Source organism: Denticeps clupeoides, chromosome 3 (genome assembly GCF_900700375.1).
Source record: "Denticeps clupeoides chromosome 3, fDenClu1.1, whole genome shotgun sequence".
Lineage (NCBI taxonomy): Eukaryota > Metazoa > Chordata > Actinopteri > Clupeiformes > Denticipitidae > Denticeps > Denticeps clupeoides.
The window spans coordinates 26238551-26255572 of record NC_041709.1 but is presented as its reverse complement, the minus strand read 5'-3'; the positions used below and the strand labels follow the sequence as shown (position 1 = coordinate 26255572).

The 17022-nt window shown below is 42.6% G+C and overlaps 3 protein-coding genes and 1 long non-coding RNA gene across 4 annotated transcripts; 2 read left to right on the top strand and 2 right to left on the bottom strand.

Moving 5' to 3' along the window:
• The first annotated feature begins 84 nt into the window (after positions 1-84).
• mb (myoglobin) lies at positions 85-2612 on the top strand. Its single transcript, XM_028974977.1, has 4 exons — positions 85-221; positions 1469-1554; positions 1638-1857; positions 1966-2612. Exons 2-4 carry the CDS (start codon positions 1472-1474, stop codon positions 2104-2106), a joined length of 444 nt encoding a protein of 147 aa, XP_028830810.1. The 5' UTR covers positions 85-221; positions 1469-1471; the 3' UTR covers positions 2107-2612.
• Positions 2613-5678: 3066 nt separating this feature from the next.
• Positions 5679-7910, bottom strand: pane1 (proliferation associated nuclear element). The gene is made up of 6 exons (XM_028974978.1): positions 7718-7910; positions 7558-7637; positions 6841-6939; positions 6664-6743; positions 6456-6547; positions 5679-6363 (listed from the first exon to the last, which is right to left on the bottom strand). The coding sequence occupies exons 1-6, from the start codon at positions 7772-7774 to the stop codon at positions 6217-6219; spliced, it is 555 nt and encodes a 184-aa protein (XP_028830811.1). The 5' UTR covers positions 7775-7910; the 3' UTR covers positions 5679-6216.
• Positions 7518-8628, top strand: LOC114787151 (uncharacterized). The gene is made up of 3 exons (XR_003749307.1): positions 7518-7647; positions 8094-8213; positions 8474-8628. It is a non-coding gene; the product is annotated as an uncharacterized LOC114787151 (long non-coding RNA).
• Positions 8063-14155, bottom strand: LOC114787146 (putative RNA-binding protein Luc7-like 1). Its single transcript, XM_028974973.1, has 9 exons — positions 13638-14155; positions 13088-13182; positions 12905-13003; positions 12714-12824; positions 12290-12433; positions 10506-10682; positions 10122-10294; positions 9790-9939; positions 8063-8885 (listed from the first exon to the last, which is right to left on the bottom strand). Exons 1-9 carry the CDS (start codon positions 13696-13698, stop codon positions 8651-8653), a joined length of 1245 nt encoding a protein of 414 aa, XP_028830806.1. The 5' UTR covers positions 13699-14155; the 3' UTR covers positions 8063-8650.
• Positions 14156-17022: the final 2867 nt, after the last annotated feature.

The following is a 17022-nucleotide window of genomic DNA, read 5'->3' as shown; positions in this document are numbered from 1 at the left end:
CTGATCAAAGCATCTCTAAGACTTGGTGCCGGAGGCGGAGTCAACATTTCAGGTTGAGAGGGAATGGGAGAGAGAAAATGATTGATGGCTGGGAGGTGACATTAGAGACTAGAGAGGGTATAAAAAGTGTGCTTTGGGGTCTAAAACAATTTAAAAGTACTTTTCTGGACCTACTAGGACCACTCAGCAAACGTTTGTTACCTGCTTCCTCTCCCTCTGAGGTAAGGCATTAGGAGCAAAGCTCTTTACAGAACACACAAAATGTTTCTATTGCAGCATTATCAATAATGTTATAATTATTATTACTAAAGCCATATTAGCAAAGTACTGTTAAGTGTAGCTTTTTATTGTAAAATATAAAAATGATGATGATTATACATGCATTCTATATTGATTATTGACAAAAACATAATAAAAAACACATACACACACACATACACACACTTTAAACCAATGAATCCACTGTTAACTATTTCATATATATATGGATAATTCGCCTCATTCCTCATTTGAGTGAGAGTACAAGAATTAGATACATGTGGCTAATTGGTTTAAAGTTAAAAAAAAAGGGCATAATAGAGAGTTTTAGAGAAGAAGTTTTAGAGAAGAAGACTCAAAGATCCTTTCAGATGGGTAATTGGGAGCAATAACCTCAGGGTCTCGGGGAGACATTCGGCTGATGAGTCATAATGTGAACTGCTCTACTCTTACTGTACAGGAAATTACTTTGGGGACTAAACATCTGCATTTTTCTCAGTTCTGCGCTTGAGAAAGCACCTGAATAAGAACTGCACACAGCGGTCACACAGCTTTTACTTTTGTCCTCAACTGGCCTTGGCGTCCTTTTTTCTCGTGACTACTCTGATAGCCCAGCCTGCTCCTACAGATGCTCTGCTGCTGCTTTCTCTGCAAGCACTTCCCTAAGGACCAGCTCTAGCTGAGAGCTGCACTGCCAGAGGAAGCACAACAGGGCCACTGTTGCTGAAATCTATCTCTACCTCTATAATAGCACTTAATGGTGTTTCCCCAAAAGCAGCTTTTGTGGCCCTTGAAATTGAGAGCTGGCACTGCTACAGTATTGCTTTCAAGGTCATTTGGGGTAAAAAAAAAAAAAAAAAAGTGGGGTGCTCATTCATTGTAACTTGAAAATTATATTATCATATAATTTGTCTTTGGTTATAGTACTTTTTAAGTTCTTTCAGACACACAACCTATTACTGCATCAGAAATATTTGTTTTAATACATTAAAATGATTCATTTATAATTATGTGAGAGGAACAAGTGATAGAAAACATTAAGGATTAACTTGGCAGCATGGAAACTGGTAAAGGCATTGAGTGTCACCTTCAGTACTGCTCCTTGGCCACTGGAGACTGGATGTATTTGTAGTGTATGAAGAAAATAGAGTTCATTTGCTCCTGTTATATGAAGGCTCTAGGTGGGGTTTTGTTCTACTTGATTTATTAGATCATGGCTGACTTTGACATGGTTCTGAACTGCTGGGGTAAAGTGGAAGCAGACTACACTGGAACTGGAGGAGAAGTCCTGACACGGTCAGTACATTGAATTACATTAGTGTGTTATTTTAGACTGAATTTGCAGACAAAAACTTCTAAAAGAATCTCCTCATGTTCAGTTTATTCAAAGAGCACCCCGAAACCCTGAAGCTGTTTCCCAAGTTTGCCGGCATTGCTCAGGGTGACTTGGCAGGCAACGCTGCCGTCTGTGATCATGGTGCCACTGTGCTGAAGAAGCTTGGAGAGCTGCTGAAGGCCAAGGGCAAGCATGCGGACATCCTCAAACCTCTGGCCACCCGCCATGCCAACACACACAAGATTGGCCTGAACAACTTCAAGGTAAGGAGGGAAAAGCAACATTCAACTCAACACGTGTGATGTCTGATTGCAGAGATCTTTGAAATTCTACACAAAAGGTCTGAATCCATATTTGTCATTTTCTCACAGCTGATCTCTGAGGTGATTGTGAAGGTGATGGCTGAGAAGGCTGGACTGGATGGTGCTGGCCAAGATGCCTTACGGAGGGTCTTGGGCATTGTCATCAACGACATTGACATCTACTACAAGGAGCTGGGTTTCGCCGGATAAGATGCTCACCAGAAATCATACTCTGACCCCAAAGCTTAGATGTTGCTAGTAACAAGCGATGTAGATACCTAGTATCCCATACTGAAGATGATCTCAAGCAACAAAAAAAAACACGTAATCACGTCTATTCTGTAGATTTTGTTCTAATGTCTGACAACTAACCTATGAAATGTGGATTGTGTTTGTTGCTATTGACTTGCACTGACTAAGGGCGTTGAGGTCAAGAGAAACGCAAAGACAGACATATATGATTAGATGTTGGCATCTAGTGGAAACATGCTATTCAGTGCTAATATGAAATACAGTCTTGGAATTCCAAGCTTAGAACAGGATGGGAGGACTGAAAGTTGGGGGCAACCCTCTTTGATGAACGATCCTTTTCTCTTGCAAATGACATGGACTTTAGCCAACCTGCCTGAATTACTCTCTTTCTCTGATTGTAATGTTCTTCACTTTGCCAATGAACCTGTCCAGTCACATGAAGGAAATAAACATTTCAATAGTCACCTGATGCTATTTGATTTTCTTGAGATTGCTTTGTTTTTCGTCTTAGCAAGACTAAAGGTGTTGCTTTACCCGTAAGCATCATTTTAGAAGTGGGTTATTTGAGCATGTATGGCTGATATGGCTTTCTAATGCAGCTCTAATTTGCTTTCAGGGCAAGTATTCAGGTCAAGTTGTGAAATGTTTTGCGGTGAGAAAATTATTTTATCCAACATGATCGCAAATGACACTGCAACTTTACAATGGACAACTGGTAGCCAGCAAACACATTCTTGCTCGCTTTGCATGGAGGCTATTTTGGTCATCAATCTTCTGACCTCAACATGTGTCGCAATCACCGGTCAGCCATCAGTAGCTGCACACACACACACACACACACACATACACGCACATTCTGCCAACACATACACATGCTTTTGACATAACCATAACAGTAAATAAACCATATTTCTAGCTGCTCAAAGCTAATGTGAGAGGTAATGATTGCTTTTAGAGTGGAAATAATATGTTTATGTGTATGTATGTGTATACACTCCTCAAAAAATATTAGGAATATTGTTTTGGTCACTTTTGAATGCTGGCAGTGCATTTCATTCTGGTGGTAGAATGAGACAGAGTCTACAACCCACACAAGTGGCTCAGGTAGTGCAGCTCATCCAGGATGGAACATCAATGCGATCTGTGGCAAGACGGTTTGCTGTGTCTGTCAGCGTAAAGTCCAGAGCATGGAGGCGCTATCAGGAGACACGTCAGTACACTTGGACACCATCACCTTTGGTGAGCAGTGGGCAGCCATGAGAGGCACTGTGAAGGGGAAGTGGAGGAAGGCAACAACCCAGCAGCAGGACCACTACTTCTGGCTTTGTGCAAGGAGGAACAGGAGGAACACTGCCAGAGCCCTCCAGCAGGCCACAAATCTGCATGCATCTGCTCAAACAGTTAGAAACAGACTCCATGAGGGTGGTATGAGGGCCCGACGTCCACAGGTGGGGGTTGTGCTTACAGCCCAACACCGTGCAGCACGTTTGGCTTTTCCAGAGAACACCAAGATTGGCAAATTCAGCATTTGCGGCATGGCAATCCAATGAAAAAGAGTGAAAGAAGCAACTGCAATCAGGGAATGCCATTATAGTCATGAATGCCAGGACCCAAGGTTTCCCAGGGGAACATTGCCAACCACTATATTCCAAAAAATATGGCAACATAATTCAGTCTTTAGAAAACTAGAACACACACATTTTGCTTCCAAACTGTTCACTTGTCCCCTAAATACTATTTACGCCACCACTTAATCAGTGTTCTAATAAAGAATATGCTATAATGCAGAGATCTAGTACATGTTTTAAACTAGTTTGCATTTCAGTTACCTTTGTAATACTCTAAGGTTCCATCCATGTATCTGTGTGGACCCAAAGCCATATTGGATATAAAGTTGCAGATTTAGATTTGATGAATTACAATAAATGAATAAATAACTGTAACAGAGCATTGTATGTGGGAGGGACTCACTGGTTATTACTTGTTGAATCTGTTTCGATTAGAAATCTTGAAATCCCCCTTTCCTGTTTCCTTACTCGCTAATTTACACAGTCACATTTATTTTGGACCTTGAACATGTCCGTCTCATGCCTTATCAGTCAGCCTGGGTGGACGTGACTCCATGCCCCACTGCGTCTCTGCTCTGGTCACCAGGTTCGCCTCTCCTTCACAGGTTACACCAAGGTGCAATCATTTGCATAAATACTTTGCTCAGTTGGTAAATCTAGGGCATTAACTCTCAGAATGGCTACAAAGGCTGTTATGGTGTTGAAATGCAGCAGCAGCTGACTGCTAACATACGTGTGTGTGTGACAATAGTGGCATCCAGTGCAGACGTGACAGTAAACATGACATCGTCTCCATGCACGAAAAGGCTGCGTATCTCTATCTCCACCCTCTTCTTTTCCTCTAAAGAGCATGAGAAAAGCATTGGTCTCTCTCGCCACTCCACCACGTGACCTGCAAGCAAGGGGGCCGAGCCAGAAGAGCAGAACATTCATTAAATCGCTCTGAATAAGGGCGTCTGATAAATGCTGTAAATGTAAATATGTTAAACTGTAAAGGATATAAATAACCCACTTTGTCTTTTGCAGACAAAATGCTGACTAAAACGTAAGCTGTGAAACATATGGCAGTTGGCTGTGGTAAAATGATCCCACAGTGAGGCTGAGATCATCTCATTGTTCTGTAAACTAAACATCTCATCTCCCTTCATCTTTACTGTCTTCTACAAAAAGCCTTCATTCATTGTCCCTTTCAGAGGAAAAGGTGGAGCAGGAAACCTGGGACTTCTCGGATCCTGTCGTGGGACAGTAGTGTGCAATCTCCCAACCCCCCGCCCCCCACCACCACCGACCAAAATCAACAATGCACACACACCAAGAAAAGCTTCTGGCATCACTGTCATATTTAAATGAACTCTAACGACCCATGAACTTTTTTTTGCCTCCGGCGTGCCACTTATTTCCGTAATTCATCCCTACACGTGAAGTGATACTTCAGCTCCTTCATTCATAGACCCTACCTGCCCAGCTCTTTGTGACTAGAGGGCAGTGAAGTGCACGGAATAGGACAAAGTTGTACGTGCAAAAGCAAACGTGCTCCCTGACTCCGCCTTCCCAACACCCTGCTGACCATCTGTATGCGTGCAGACCATCGCACGGCAGCATGCAAAGGAAACGCGGTTGTTCTGTGTTTGTTGTGAAAGTAAGGCATACTTTGTTACTCAGTGACAGTTAACGAAAATACACCGATTCTTTAAAAGAAAGGGCAATATGGGTGTGAAAATGAATGGGTTGAACACATGAGAAACAGCAAGAAACAGCACAAAGTCATGATAGAAAATAATGACAGAGGTGACAGGAAGTGGAAAAACAGAGCCAAGTTTACAAGGTAACTTAAAGACTCCATTTTATTTTAAAACTAAAAATATAGCACAAGAATTTCATACATATCTAAATGATGTAATACAAACATACAAAACAATTTACTATTAATTCATGAAAAAATCTGTTTTGCCTTGAGGGAGGTTTTTTTAAGTGACTCCAGATTCAATATTACATGATGTATACATACACACAGAGACATGCGCACATCTTGTTATGATAATAACATCTAATAATAATAATAATGTTGACAGTTTGAAAAAAATGAAGACAAAGGAACACAATTGGTTGTTATCAGCCGTGAGATAGCTAGCGGATCGGATAAAAAGAGCAACAGGGAGTATGGGGGGGGGGGGTTACTAAACGTCCAGTGACATCTCAGTGGGACAACTTGTATAACCTGTATATTTACCCACAATTTCAAGATTTCAGTCATGCTGCGACAATTAAAAATAAAGTTTTAAATCTTGTCTAAACAAGAGTTTCAGCAAAGTTCACCATTCAAAAATGCTTTAATGTCAAGGACTAACATCGATAGGCTCCAGAACCATATTGGATTTTTGAAAATATTTGTGCAATCCAGCTTTTAATATTCATTTGTTCAGTTGTCATCTTAAACCATGAACCAAATAAAATAAAAAGATTGAGACTAAAACATAAGCACGGTTTGATTAACACAAGGTTAATCAAAGTCGCCCTCAAGGTCCGAAGACAGGGTGCAGCGAGTCAGGGTGGACAGGGAGAGGCCGGTTGCCCACGGTGTCAAGCCAGCAGTCACTTTAAGGACCCTAAGCAACCTTGCAGCTGCGGTGTTCACGCCTTCAACAGTCTAGCCAAAACAAAATATGGAGATTTTTATATGTTTCCTACAACTGCAAACATACAGACAGAAAGCAAATGATAACAGAGAATTGCACAAACCTGATCCTCAGCGTACAGCAAAGGGCAGCGGAGAGATGTAGCAAGCTTCCTCACAGACTGCAAGCGGTCGCTGGAAACTGACCAGCATCGAGCTGCAGGACACCCGAATATGAAAAATTAAGATTTTACCAGAAGATCTGGATTCGTGTTTTGATGCATTTAAAAAAAAAATAGGCAAGAGCAAGACTAGCAACGCTTTGTGACTTACCACCAGTAACTAAAAAACAGACCTTCCCCAGAAAGAAGCCCGGGTCCACGTACTTCAGAGACAATTCCACAGACTGAAAGCTGTAAGCCAAACAACTCTGCTTCTTTACTCAAAAATAACAAGAGAAGAAAAGGGGCAGATCTGCACAAAAAAATTATCCAAAGGTGGCGTACATACCTGCGTTCAAAGGAGAGATTGATGATGAACACCACCAGATCAATACATGGCCGGGTCTCCTCATTCTCCACAGGTAGCGGGAGTCTTCTGGCCAAGCGCCTAAAAATGGACCCGCCAGCATCACTGCACTAATCCAATAATTACAACCAGAATCCATTCTGGAGTTTAGGGTGCACAGCTATTTACATTTGGGGTGTTCGAAAATATCAATAGCGCAATATATCGTAAAATGTATGCGGTGATATTGTGTCGATACAGGGACATCGATTATATCAATATTTTTATATACAAAAGTAATCAGGCGATGCTGTTGAGTGTTTTAGTGAGGTCAGCAGAGGTCAGTTTTCCATTTTCAGCGAACTGTAGAATATCGCAATATCGTGATAGAATCGTATCGTGAGATCCTTGCCAACACACGCCCTTTAATATACTGTACATAATCATATCACAGACGGACAGCTAGCATTCAGCACAAAGTGTATATTACAGTAGCAAGTGCAGTAGAACAACATCCGCATTTCATTTTTGAACAGACAGATGAGGTCTCAGATTAACAATCCAGCCACATTACCCGATCATCTAGCTGTGAAGATAGTTGTGCAGACCTGACGTTGTGAATCCACCTCTCTCTCTCTGTATATACACGTACGTATGTACACATGTACACGTAATGTTAAGTTGACGCGTTGAAAACCAGGGAGCATGGTCTTCACTTACACGCCGACGCTGACGTCCTTCTCGGCGTTGACGATGACGTCTGCTAACTTCTTCTGAAACTGCTCTTCATTCTCAACCAGCTGTGTCGAGGTGAGACATTATCGCGTTAAACCACATAAGAAACACCACTTTAGCCTCGCGACCCAACACGGGCACTCACCAAAACATTGGCCGAGTTTAATTCGGGTATCTTGCTGAACGGTTTCAGTGTCGACATGATAAGTCATGAGTAGCGCTAACAAGCTGCTCTGTTCATTTCGGCAAACCGCCAGGTAATTAGCAGGAAGCAGATTAGCGGCAATTAAACGACCGTCTCCAGTAGAAGCGAGAGAAACGCAGCGAAACAAGGAACAGCGTCAGTAATCGCGCGCGCACGCTTTCAAATCGCTGCGTCGTGACGCATTAAACTCACGTCACCACGTCCGCAAGCCACTACGAGGTACGAGCGACACCTGCTGGTGTAACAACCATACAGCAGTTTTCGTGTTCAAGTGACACACAGGCGGCATTTTTAACATGTTTATTTTTATTTGCAGATGACATGTCCAGGTGCAGACGCCCGAAACTGTTACACGGCATCAGAATAAAAGAAACACCAACTTCAGGCAGCAGACAAAAAACGGCAACGTTCTTTAGGCGAGGTGCCACTGAATCCAGTGAGTGTAAAACAATGCTCAATATTTTACCCCATTAGAAAAACTATTCTTTTTCATAGTCTGATTAAACTGTAATAACCTGCAAATCATTTGATTGGATACAGTGATTAAGGGAGATGGATTGATGAAAATGTATGAACATAAATAAAATGTATTTAATTCTGCAATGAAACGTCAAAAGGACAGAATAAAAAATAAAGATAAAAAAAAAAAACAGGTAAAGATTAACTCGCTGCTGCTCATGTCATCACTCTAACCAGGAACACAAAATGGAAAGGAAAAGAAAAATGAAAACATCTATCGTCCCACTCCATTCCAGATTGCTTTGAGATATTCTCCAAGTCAATCTCCCAGAGTCTGTTTCAGTCTCCACTGATGACAACAGCTCTCTAAGTTCCACTCCCCACAACACACACACCCCTTCTCTAACTAGTTCTCTAAATCTCTCCTGATTCTCTCTCTTCTGAGCTGGAGCGGGCATCTCTCTCTAGAGAGACCGACCTCTCCCGGGCGGAGTCTCTTCCGTAGGCCCGGTCAGGAGACGAGAAGGCTCTCTCCTGCTCAAACTGCTCATACACCCGCCGGCCATCTCCTCCTGCACATTCCCTCCACCTTTCCAGCGATGGGGAAGGCTCTTTGTCTCTGTTGTGCGAGGACCTTTCTCTGGAAGACCTGAGGAACACAGAAGATCATTTTCACTTTTCCTATACCAGTAATAGATCACTAAACTACTGAAATGTATGCAAACAAGTCTTTTCTACTAAAATTGATGTTTTAAATCTGACATCCATTTTGAGCCATGATACATGTAACAGGAGAGCATATATTTCACTAAATATGAACATTGAAGTTAGGATGCTCTCTGATACCTTCTTCTCAATACTAAATACCAGTGGAATGCTCAACAATAAACAGTTCCAATATTGAGTAACAGTCTATTTGTAATAATGCTCATAGTAACAGTGAGATCTACTGCAGTTTTAGAGAGAAAAGTCAACATCTAAGTGGATAATTGTGTGCTAAAGTACACTGAACATCGCTCTTTCACACCGTAGATGTGCTAGCAGCCTAGTGGGTATGAACCAGATTCAAACCCCACTTACTACCATTGTAAATGTCGTAAATGTAGTGTTACTGTTTAGACCAGGATGACATTTGGTTCTCACATGCGAAGTAAAGTGAGTAAAGTGAAGTGATTGTCACATGTGATACACAGCCACACAGCACACGGTGAAATTTGTCCTCTGCATTTAACCCATCACCCTGAGTGAGCAGTGGGCAGCCATGACCAGCGCCTGGGGAGCAGTGTGTGGGGACGGTGCTTTGCTCAGTGGCACCTTTGGTGGCTCAGTGGCACCAGCAACCTTCTGATTACGAGGCCGCTTCCTTAACCGCTAGGCCACCACTGCCTATTTGGACTTACATAAGAGAACTGCTGGTTGATGTGCCGGTTTTATGTACCGGTGGGAGGAGGAACCTTGTATTAGACTTTGACGGAGCATTTATTGATCTGCAGCAGCCATTATTTAAAAATAAAAATATAGAGTGAAATGTCTTGGTCTTAAACCAGTCATACTTCCTTCTCTTGCTCCTGTGAGAGTGGGAACGGGAGCGATGACGATCTTTGTGTCTATGTTTCCTCTCCCTGTCACGGTCCTTCTCTCCCTCCCGAGAATGAGAGGAGCGATGTCGCCGTGAACGATGAGAAGATGAACTTCCTCCGTCCCTGTGGAAATGAACAGTGCAGAAAATAAACTTCACAGAAACAAAGGGCAAAAAACAAAGTCATTACATTAAGCAGTATTAAGTGACAAATGGAGTGTACTTTAATAATCATTTTAAAGAGGAAATAAATACATGAATACAAGGTAGAAATACATGAATTAGCACCAGCTATTAGCATCCCACCTTCTGCGCTCTCTGTCTCGCTCCCTCTCCCATTCACGTTCTCTCTCTCTTTCGCGCTCTCGCTCTCTCTCCCGCTCGCGCTCCACCTCCCACTCTCTCGTTCGATCATCTTCTCTGTCTCTCTCCTCCCTTCTCCTCATTCTCATCCTTTCCTGCTTCTCCAGAACTGCTTTCTGAAGGAATCAATGTGAGAGGGAAAGAACTGAAGCAGCCACAAAGAGATAACAGTTACAAAAAATTATTATTTTAAATGCTATTGTTTCAATTAATGTGACCTCTCATTAAACATAAAGCTCTAAATTATTTGGCCACAGTTATACAAGTACATTGTGCAGTGACCATTTAGCGCATGAAACGGTCTGTGACAGACCCTCAGACTCTCACCCTCAGCTTGTCAAGCTTTTCACGGATCTCGATGAAACCCAGGTGCAATTTCCCTCCAAAGTGATCAGCGAGGCGACGGTCATTGTCATGTAGGCCAAGGTAAGCAGAACACACCTCACACACCCTGAGCTTCTGCTGCTGTAAGCTGGAGGCAGGCATGGAGTTCCGGTATACATCCTGCACAAAAAGGGGCATCTTCTGGTTATAATGTTCTGTACAATGTGCTTCTGTACAATGCATATTTATCATTTATGTAACAAACCATCAGAACCATTCCTTCATAAACTCACAGGTTCACTTACTACCATTGCGTCCCTGAGCAAGACACTTAAATAAGTGTCTCCAGGGGGGAGTCTGGCAAATGCTCTAAATTGTTCAGAACAATTTTAAATATATTTCAACAAGGAAACTTTTTTTCATAGTAAAATGGGGTAAAAATGTATCTGACGGGTGCGCCGCTTTGTCTTGAGCAATTTGGGATTAAGTGGTTGCTAAATGTCAGACAAAATGTAACACGCAATAAAAAGGTGTGATAAAGCTGGAATATTGAACTGTTCAAGAAGCAACAGTACAGTTTACAGTGCATACAATATAGACTAGTGCGGCACGATTAATCTAATCGCAATCACAATGTCAGTCTGTGCGATTACATGAATGCAAAAAGCTGCGATTTACATGTGACGTGTTTGGTCACATGACTTTCGATTCGGTTCAATGGAGACCTCAGCTTCATGACAGACATATGGGTTCATGTACGTCAACGTCGCCGCCATATTGCGATATTGAAGCATATACATGCCTATGGAGAGAAGCCTCACTCTTGTGCTGCTTGGGGCTGTACAAACCGCTGAACCAGATCCCGGGGGATTACTGTGTTCAAGTCAGCCTCCAAACGTTTTGGATAAACGTAGGCATTAACTATTTAGACTGTTCTTAACTGTTTAGTTAACTTTTTTCAAACTTTGAAGGTTTCCTAAAGAAATTCACCTCAGTTTACAAATCTTAACCTTAGCTAATCTAGCAAAGATATGCATCCCTGTGTTCAAGTCAGCCTATAATACGGGATTAGTTCTTACGGGACACGTAAGAACTATAATACGGGATTTTAGAATGGCCAAATATAATCAAAACAGTTGTTTAGCCATACCAGGGTTTCGACAGTAATGTTTTTTGTGTGTATAATTCACTTTGAAATGAAACATTTCACTATTAGTAATTTGTATGCGACTTTTCATTGATATACAAGCAAGTGCCCTTTATCATATCGCAATCGCAATACTGATCTCAATAATTGCAATATGTCTTTTTCCCCAAATCGTGCAGCCCTAATATAGACTAACAGGGTGCACAACGGTGCAGACAAAACCCTTTACTATGAAATGCTGACAAACCTAACGATCATTATAAACAGAGACTTAACTTACTGACATTATTGTGTGCAGTCTGGAGCTTTGCATTAGCAGACATTATTTTTTAGGTCTCATGCTACAAACAGGGTTCTTACACATTTTTACAAAAGAATTTCCATGAAATTTTCATGACCACACGTTCTTAGAAGTTATAAATCATTATAAATTCATATGTTAATCAGATTTCAATGACTTTTACATGACTTTATATATTTCGTATGCCAAAACTTGGAAAATTCTCTTTTCAAATTCCTTGACTTTTCCAGGATTTTCCAGCAGGAACCCTACAAAGATAAAGTCTGATACCCAGCCCTTACCTAGATGGAAATCGACTGTTGTATTGAAAATGCTCACAACTGAACACTATCAACCTACCTCAGCTTCCTTTTTCAACACGCGGGTCTTCTCCACTTTCTCAAGCACCTGCTGCGCCTCCTCCACATTCCCCTCACCGCCCAGCTGCTCCGCCCGAGCCAGCAACTTTCCAATCTCTTCATTCAGCTCATGCACTCGCTCCGCCTGAGAAAGAGAACCCCCAACTTTTCAGGTCATCTGTTACCGTTTCATTCATAAAGTATTTCAGAGCTGTTTGTAGCGTTCCTTCACAGGAATGCAAAAAAGCGCTGATGTGCTGAGAAATGCGTGTGGACAACTTAACAACCATCACACACAACTATTAGCAGCATTCGCTGTACTGAAACAAGGGGTGTGTGGACCAATCCACTTTCAGAAGTACAGGTGCACGAAACTGACAAAGCTGTTCAGAAGGAAACAGGAAAAAGCTTCATAAGAACGTCACCTTTGCAGAAACCTCCGCACTTATCTCTTCCTGTGTCTCGGCCAGGCGCTTCTTGGCCAGTTCAGTTCTGCGGTCGCAGTCATTGATGAAGGACTGCAGGTGCTCGGCAGCCTGTTAAGTAAGAGATCACAAAAAATATATATGACAACAAATAAACACCGTCTCACACTAGAGTACGTCAAGTTACTTACGTCAAGTTCAAAGAAAAACTCTTGCGACTTGGATGCAATTTCATAATCTGCTCGAAGTGCCAAGTCATGGACCTTCTCGCACTCACCCAGATCCATGCGCTGTAAATCCCAGAAAGAAGCGACATTAGGAACTTTTCCTGTACATAATGTTCGCTGCATGTGTGGTAAATGTACTTGACTCACAGTGCCGGAGAGAATATCATGGGGACAGGACTCCAGCAGATGACTTTTACAAACTCTTTCGTCCGTGAACTTGATTCTCTGGCGCATGGTGTCCCCTGTGTCCACATGATTAACGTTTGTTAGGTGACACGGTGACGCCAAAGCTCGAGCGGTGGACCGGGGACCTGTTCATTTCAGTAGTGCCGCTTTGAGGACTTCTTCACCATTCAAAAAACCGGGACGTTTGGAGGCTAACCCTTTACCACATGTGCCAACCGACCACGCCAGCTAATAACTATACTTACAGTAGCCATAACAGCAAGGCATAGCAGCGTTAATTATACCAATTACTTACCATATTCTTCTGTCCTAAGCCAATCGTTTATGGCACTTACAACAAGTTGCGGCTACTATTAGCCAAACATGCTAGCTAGCCTGCCTTCACCTGGCTAACGTTAGCTGAGCTAGCCGGCTAGGCTAACTGACGTTAGCTCCTGAATACTGGCGAGGATATGACGGTGTCGGTTTCTGTCGCTCGACATTAAATTGTAGTAAAATATCTCCGACTCACCATCCCTCCCGGTTCCCATCAGCTGGTCCAGCATCGCTCGCATCTGCGCTTGGGCCGACATTTCCCTCGCTGATCCACGCCGACCGTAGCATCCAGTGAGGCCAAGGCCTCTGTCGTGCGCTGAAGAACTTTTTCTCTCAGCCCGTGCGGCGTGAGAACTGTGTCGCCCGAGCGGCAAGCCGCAGCTAGCTGAACGCGCACACGCAATGCAACTTTCTCGACCTTCACGTCGCCACGCTGGCGCCCACGATGGAGCGAGTGTGTCCGAAACGCGGTATTGTGTTGGGGTTCGTGGTTTCGAAACTCCGGCACCCTGTCTACCCCCCCCGGCTAGTCGGCTCACTGGGTGAGCGACGAATGGAAACCTGGGCGGTGTTAAATGCTGACAAAATACAGTAGCCAATAGATTTAAAAACTCATCAGTTTGAGCAAGATGGTCTCTCAAAAAAGCAGAGTTTATTAAAGAGAACAAAAAAGACTCCCCACGAACTCCCTCCCAACCGCGCTTCGCTGGTAGTCGTACCCTCGAGGAAGTGCGGCTCACGTCGCGCCTGGATTGGTCGACGGGCCTTTTACGTCACATTTTTTAAGCGGTTCCACTCACACCCACTTCATGTAGGGTTGTGGTCCTGTTTGTTGGTTTCAGAGTATGGAGTTAGCATTAAATAGACCATCATGGTGATTTGTCCATGTCTGAAGGTACTGGCTAGTACAACTAGTACAGTCTAATGGTCCACAGTTTATGTCTGCAATGATGTCTCGGCAGGAGTACGGTGTCAATGTCTCAGATTAAATAAGGGTGGCTGGGACTGTGTGGTTATGGTAGGATTATTTGTCTATCTAGGGTGGCCTAGGTCAGATGTTCATTGTAGTACGTGTACATTATAAAGGTGTGCCTTTAGCCTGTGTTTTAGCATTCTGAACATCAGCCTGTTACCTAGCAGGCCTGCTCTGTAGCCTGCTGAGAATGATTCATTCTTGGTACCAGTAAAAATCAGAATCGCATTTATTGGCCACTTTTGTGACTGAACACATACAAGGAATTTGATTTATGGTCAATGGTGTCTCTCAAGCACAACAGTATAAAGAACAACAACAATATGTAATAGTCAAAATCGTATATAATAAAAATACAAAGATTACAGAAATACCACAGTGTAAATAAAGTGCAGTTGTAATGCTGTATGTTTTTAGCAGTGTGACAGTTCTGTTGTTTAGGAAGGTGATGGCGAGGGGAAAGAAATTGTTCCTGTTTCAGCTGTTCTGCAGGCTTCTGTATCATCTGCCAGAGGGCAGCAGGTAAAAAAGTCTGTGTCCAGGGTGTGAAGGATCTGTGATGATCTTCCCTGCTGAACTCCTGTTTTTTAGAGGGATGGGTCCCCTGTTGGAAGGCAGGGAGACACCGATGGTCTGTAACTGTTGGTGGCTGCTCCATACCAAATTCAAATTTTATTTCTCACATACATAGTCATACACTGTATTTTATGCAGTGAAATGCTTATGCAGTGAAATGCTTTTATACAGTGAAAATATTGCAAACATAACCAAATATTACACGTTTATGTCTTAAATATGTATATATTTGTATAAAATATGTGTAACAGTAACAATACCAGACTGTAATGGAGGAGCACTGGATGGACTCAATGGCTGCAGAGTAAAGCAGCTTATGTGGAATACTGGACTTCGTTAGTTTGCACATAGTTAGTCAGGGTACATTCCAATTTGAGCTTTGAATGTTAATAATGAAATATTAATAATGAAATGTTGTAGTCAATGTATTTTTACAGATGTGTAGTTGTAGATGTGGGTGATGTGTAGTAGTAGCCTAATGGGTAAGATGCTTGCCTATGAACCAGAAGACCCAGAGCAAGTGTCTCCAGGGGGAAGAGTACACTACATAAAAGTTTTAATGCTAGACAGTGGTCTATACATGGTGTACATGTCTTGTGTGTACATAATTGCCTTGTTGTTATTGTATTTTGTGAACATATGTAAATAACTGAACCCCTTTTACACTAACCTCACCTCTGCTAAATCTACTTTCTAGAACAATTTTCACAACTCACATCAGATGAAATCATCAAGATCATATCTACAGGCAATCAAACTACCTGTCCACTGGATCCAATCCCATCCAGAATACTCCAAACGATCTCTCCTGACCTTATTTATTTCTCACGTCATAAATTGTTCAATTACCATCACGTACCATACCACCGCTGATCCTGCAGACAACAACTACAAACCAGTGTCTCTTCTCTCATTTCTTTCTAAAGTCTAGCTTCAGAGCAGGGTGGTAGTAGCTTAGTGGGTAACACACTCGCCAATTGACCAGAAGACCTTTGTGTCCCTGAGCAAGACACTTAACCCTAACTTGCTCCGGGGGGGACTGTCCCTGTAACAGATTGTAAGTTGCACTGGATAATGGCGTCTGATAAATGCTGTAAATGTAAATGTCATTCTACAGAGACAGTCCTTCTGGCTGTTTCTGAGAAGCTACATGTTGCCAGATCAGCAAAACACTCATCTGTTCTTATTCTCCTCCTCCCTCATATGTACATGCCGCTTCCAAAATCTCTGCATGTCCCCTCGACTCACATCATCCATATAAATTCCTTCTGTACATTATCAGATGGATCTGCCCTTATCTGTCAACACAGGCCACCCAGATACTTGTTCAGTCCCTAGTAATCTTCTAGCAGGTTTACCTCTGAATGGCATCCAACCTCTACAATAAATACAGAATTTAGCAGCACGACTGATCTTCAACCTTCCCGAATTCTCCCACTGCTACACTCCCTCCACTGGCTCCCAGTAGCTGCCTGCATCAGATTCAAAATACTGATTCTGCCCTACAAAGCCAAACATGAAGTTTCACCATCCAACGTCAGAGACCTTATTATACCTCATGATGCACCTCGCACTCTCTGACCCTCCAGTACTGCTCGCCTGGTCCCTCCACCACTGAAGGTACGAGGAAAGCACTCATCTAGACTCTTCTCGGTCTTGGCCCCTCAGTGGTGGAATGAACTTCCCCTCGAAGTCAGAACAGCAAAGTCGCTGAGTATTTTCAAATGGCAGCTTAAGACCTTTCTCTTTAGAGAATACTTAGACTCACTGATAACTTCCTTGTAGTCTAGGCAAGTCTAGTCAAGGCAAAAGTAGAAAGAGCTAATAGTAGAATTTACTTTACTTTACTTTATTTAGCAGACGCTTTTATCCAAAGCGACTTACAATAGGAAGACACCAGCAATTCTCGTTCGATTTCTATAGAATATCGAGTTTACAAACTAAGAGCCCTGATAAGGCTTAGACTTGTCATTGAAGAGCATGCTCGGAGATTGTTGGGTGCTAGACTAAGATTATAATGTATTTATACATT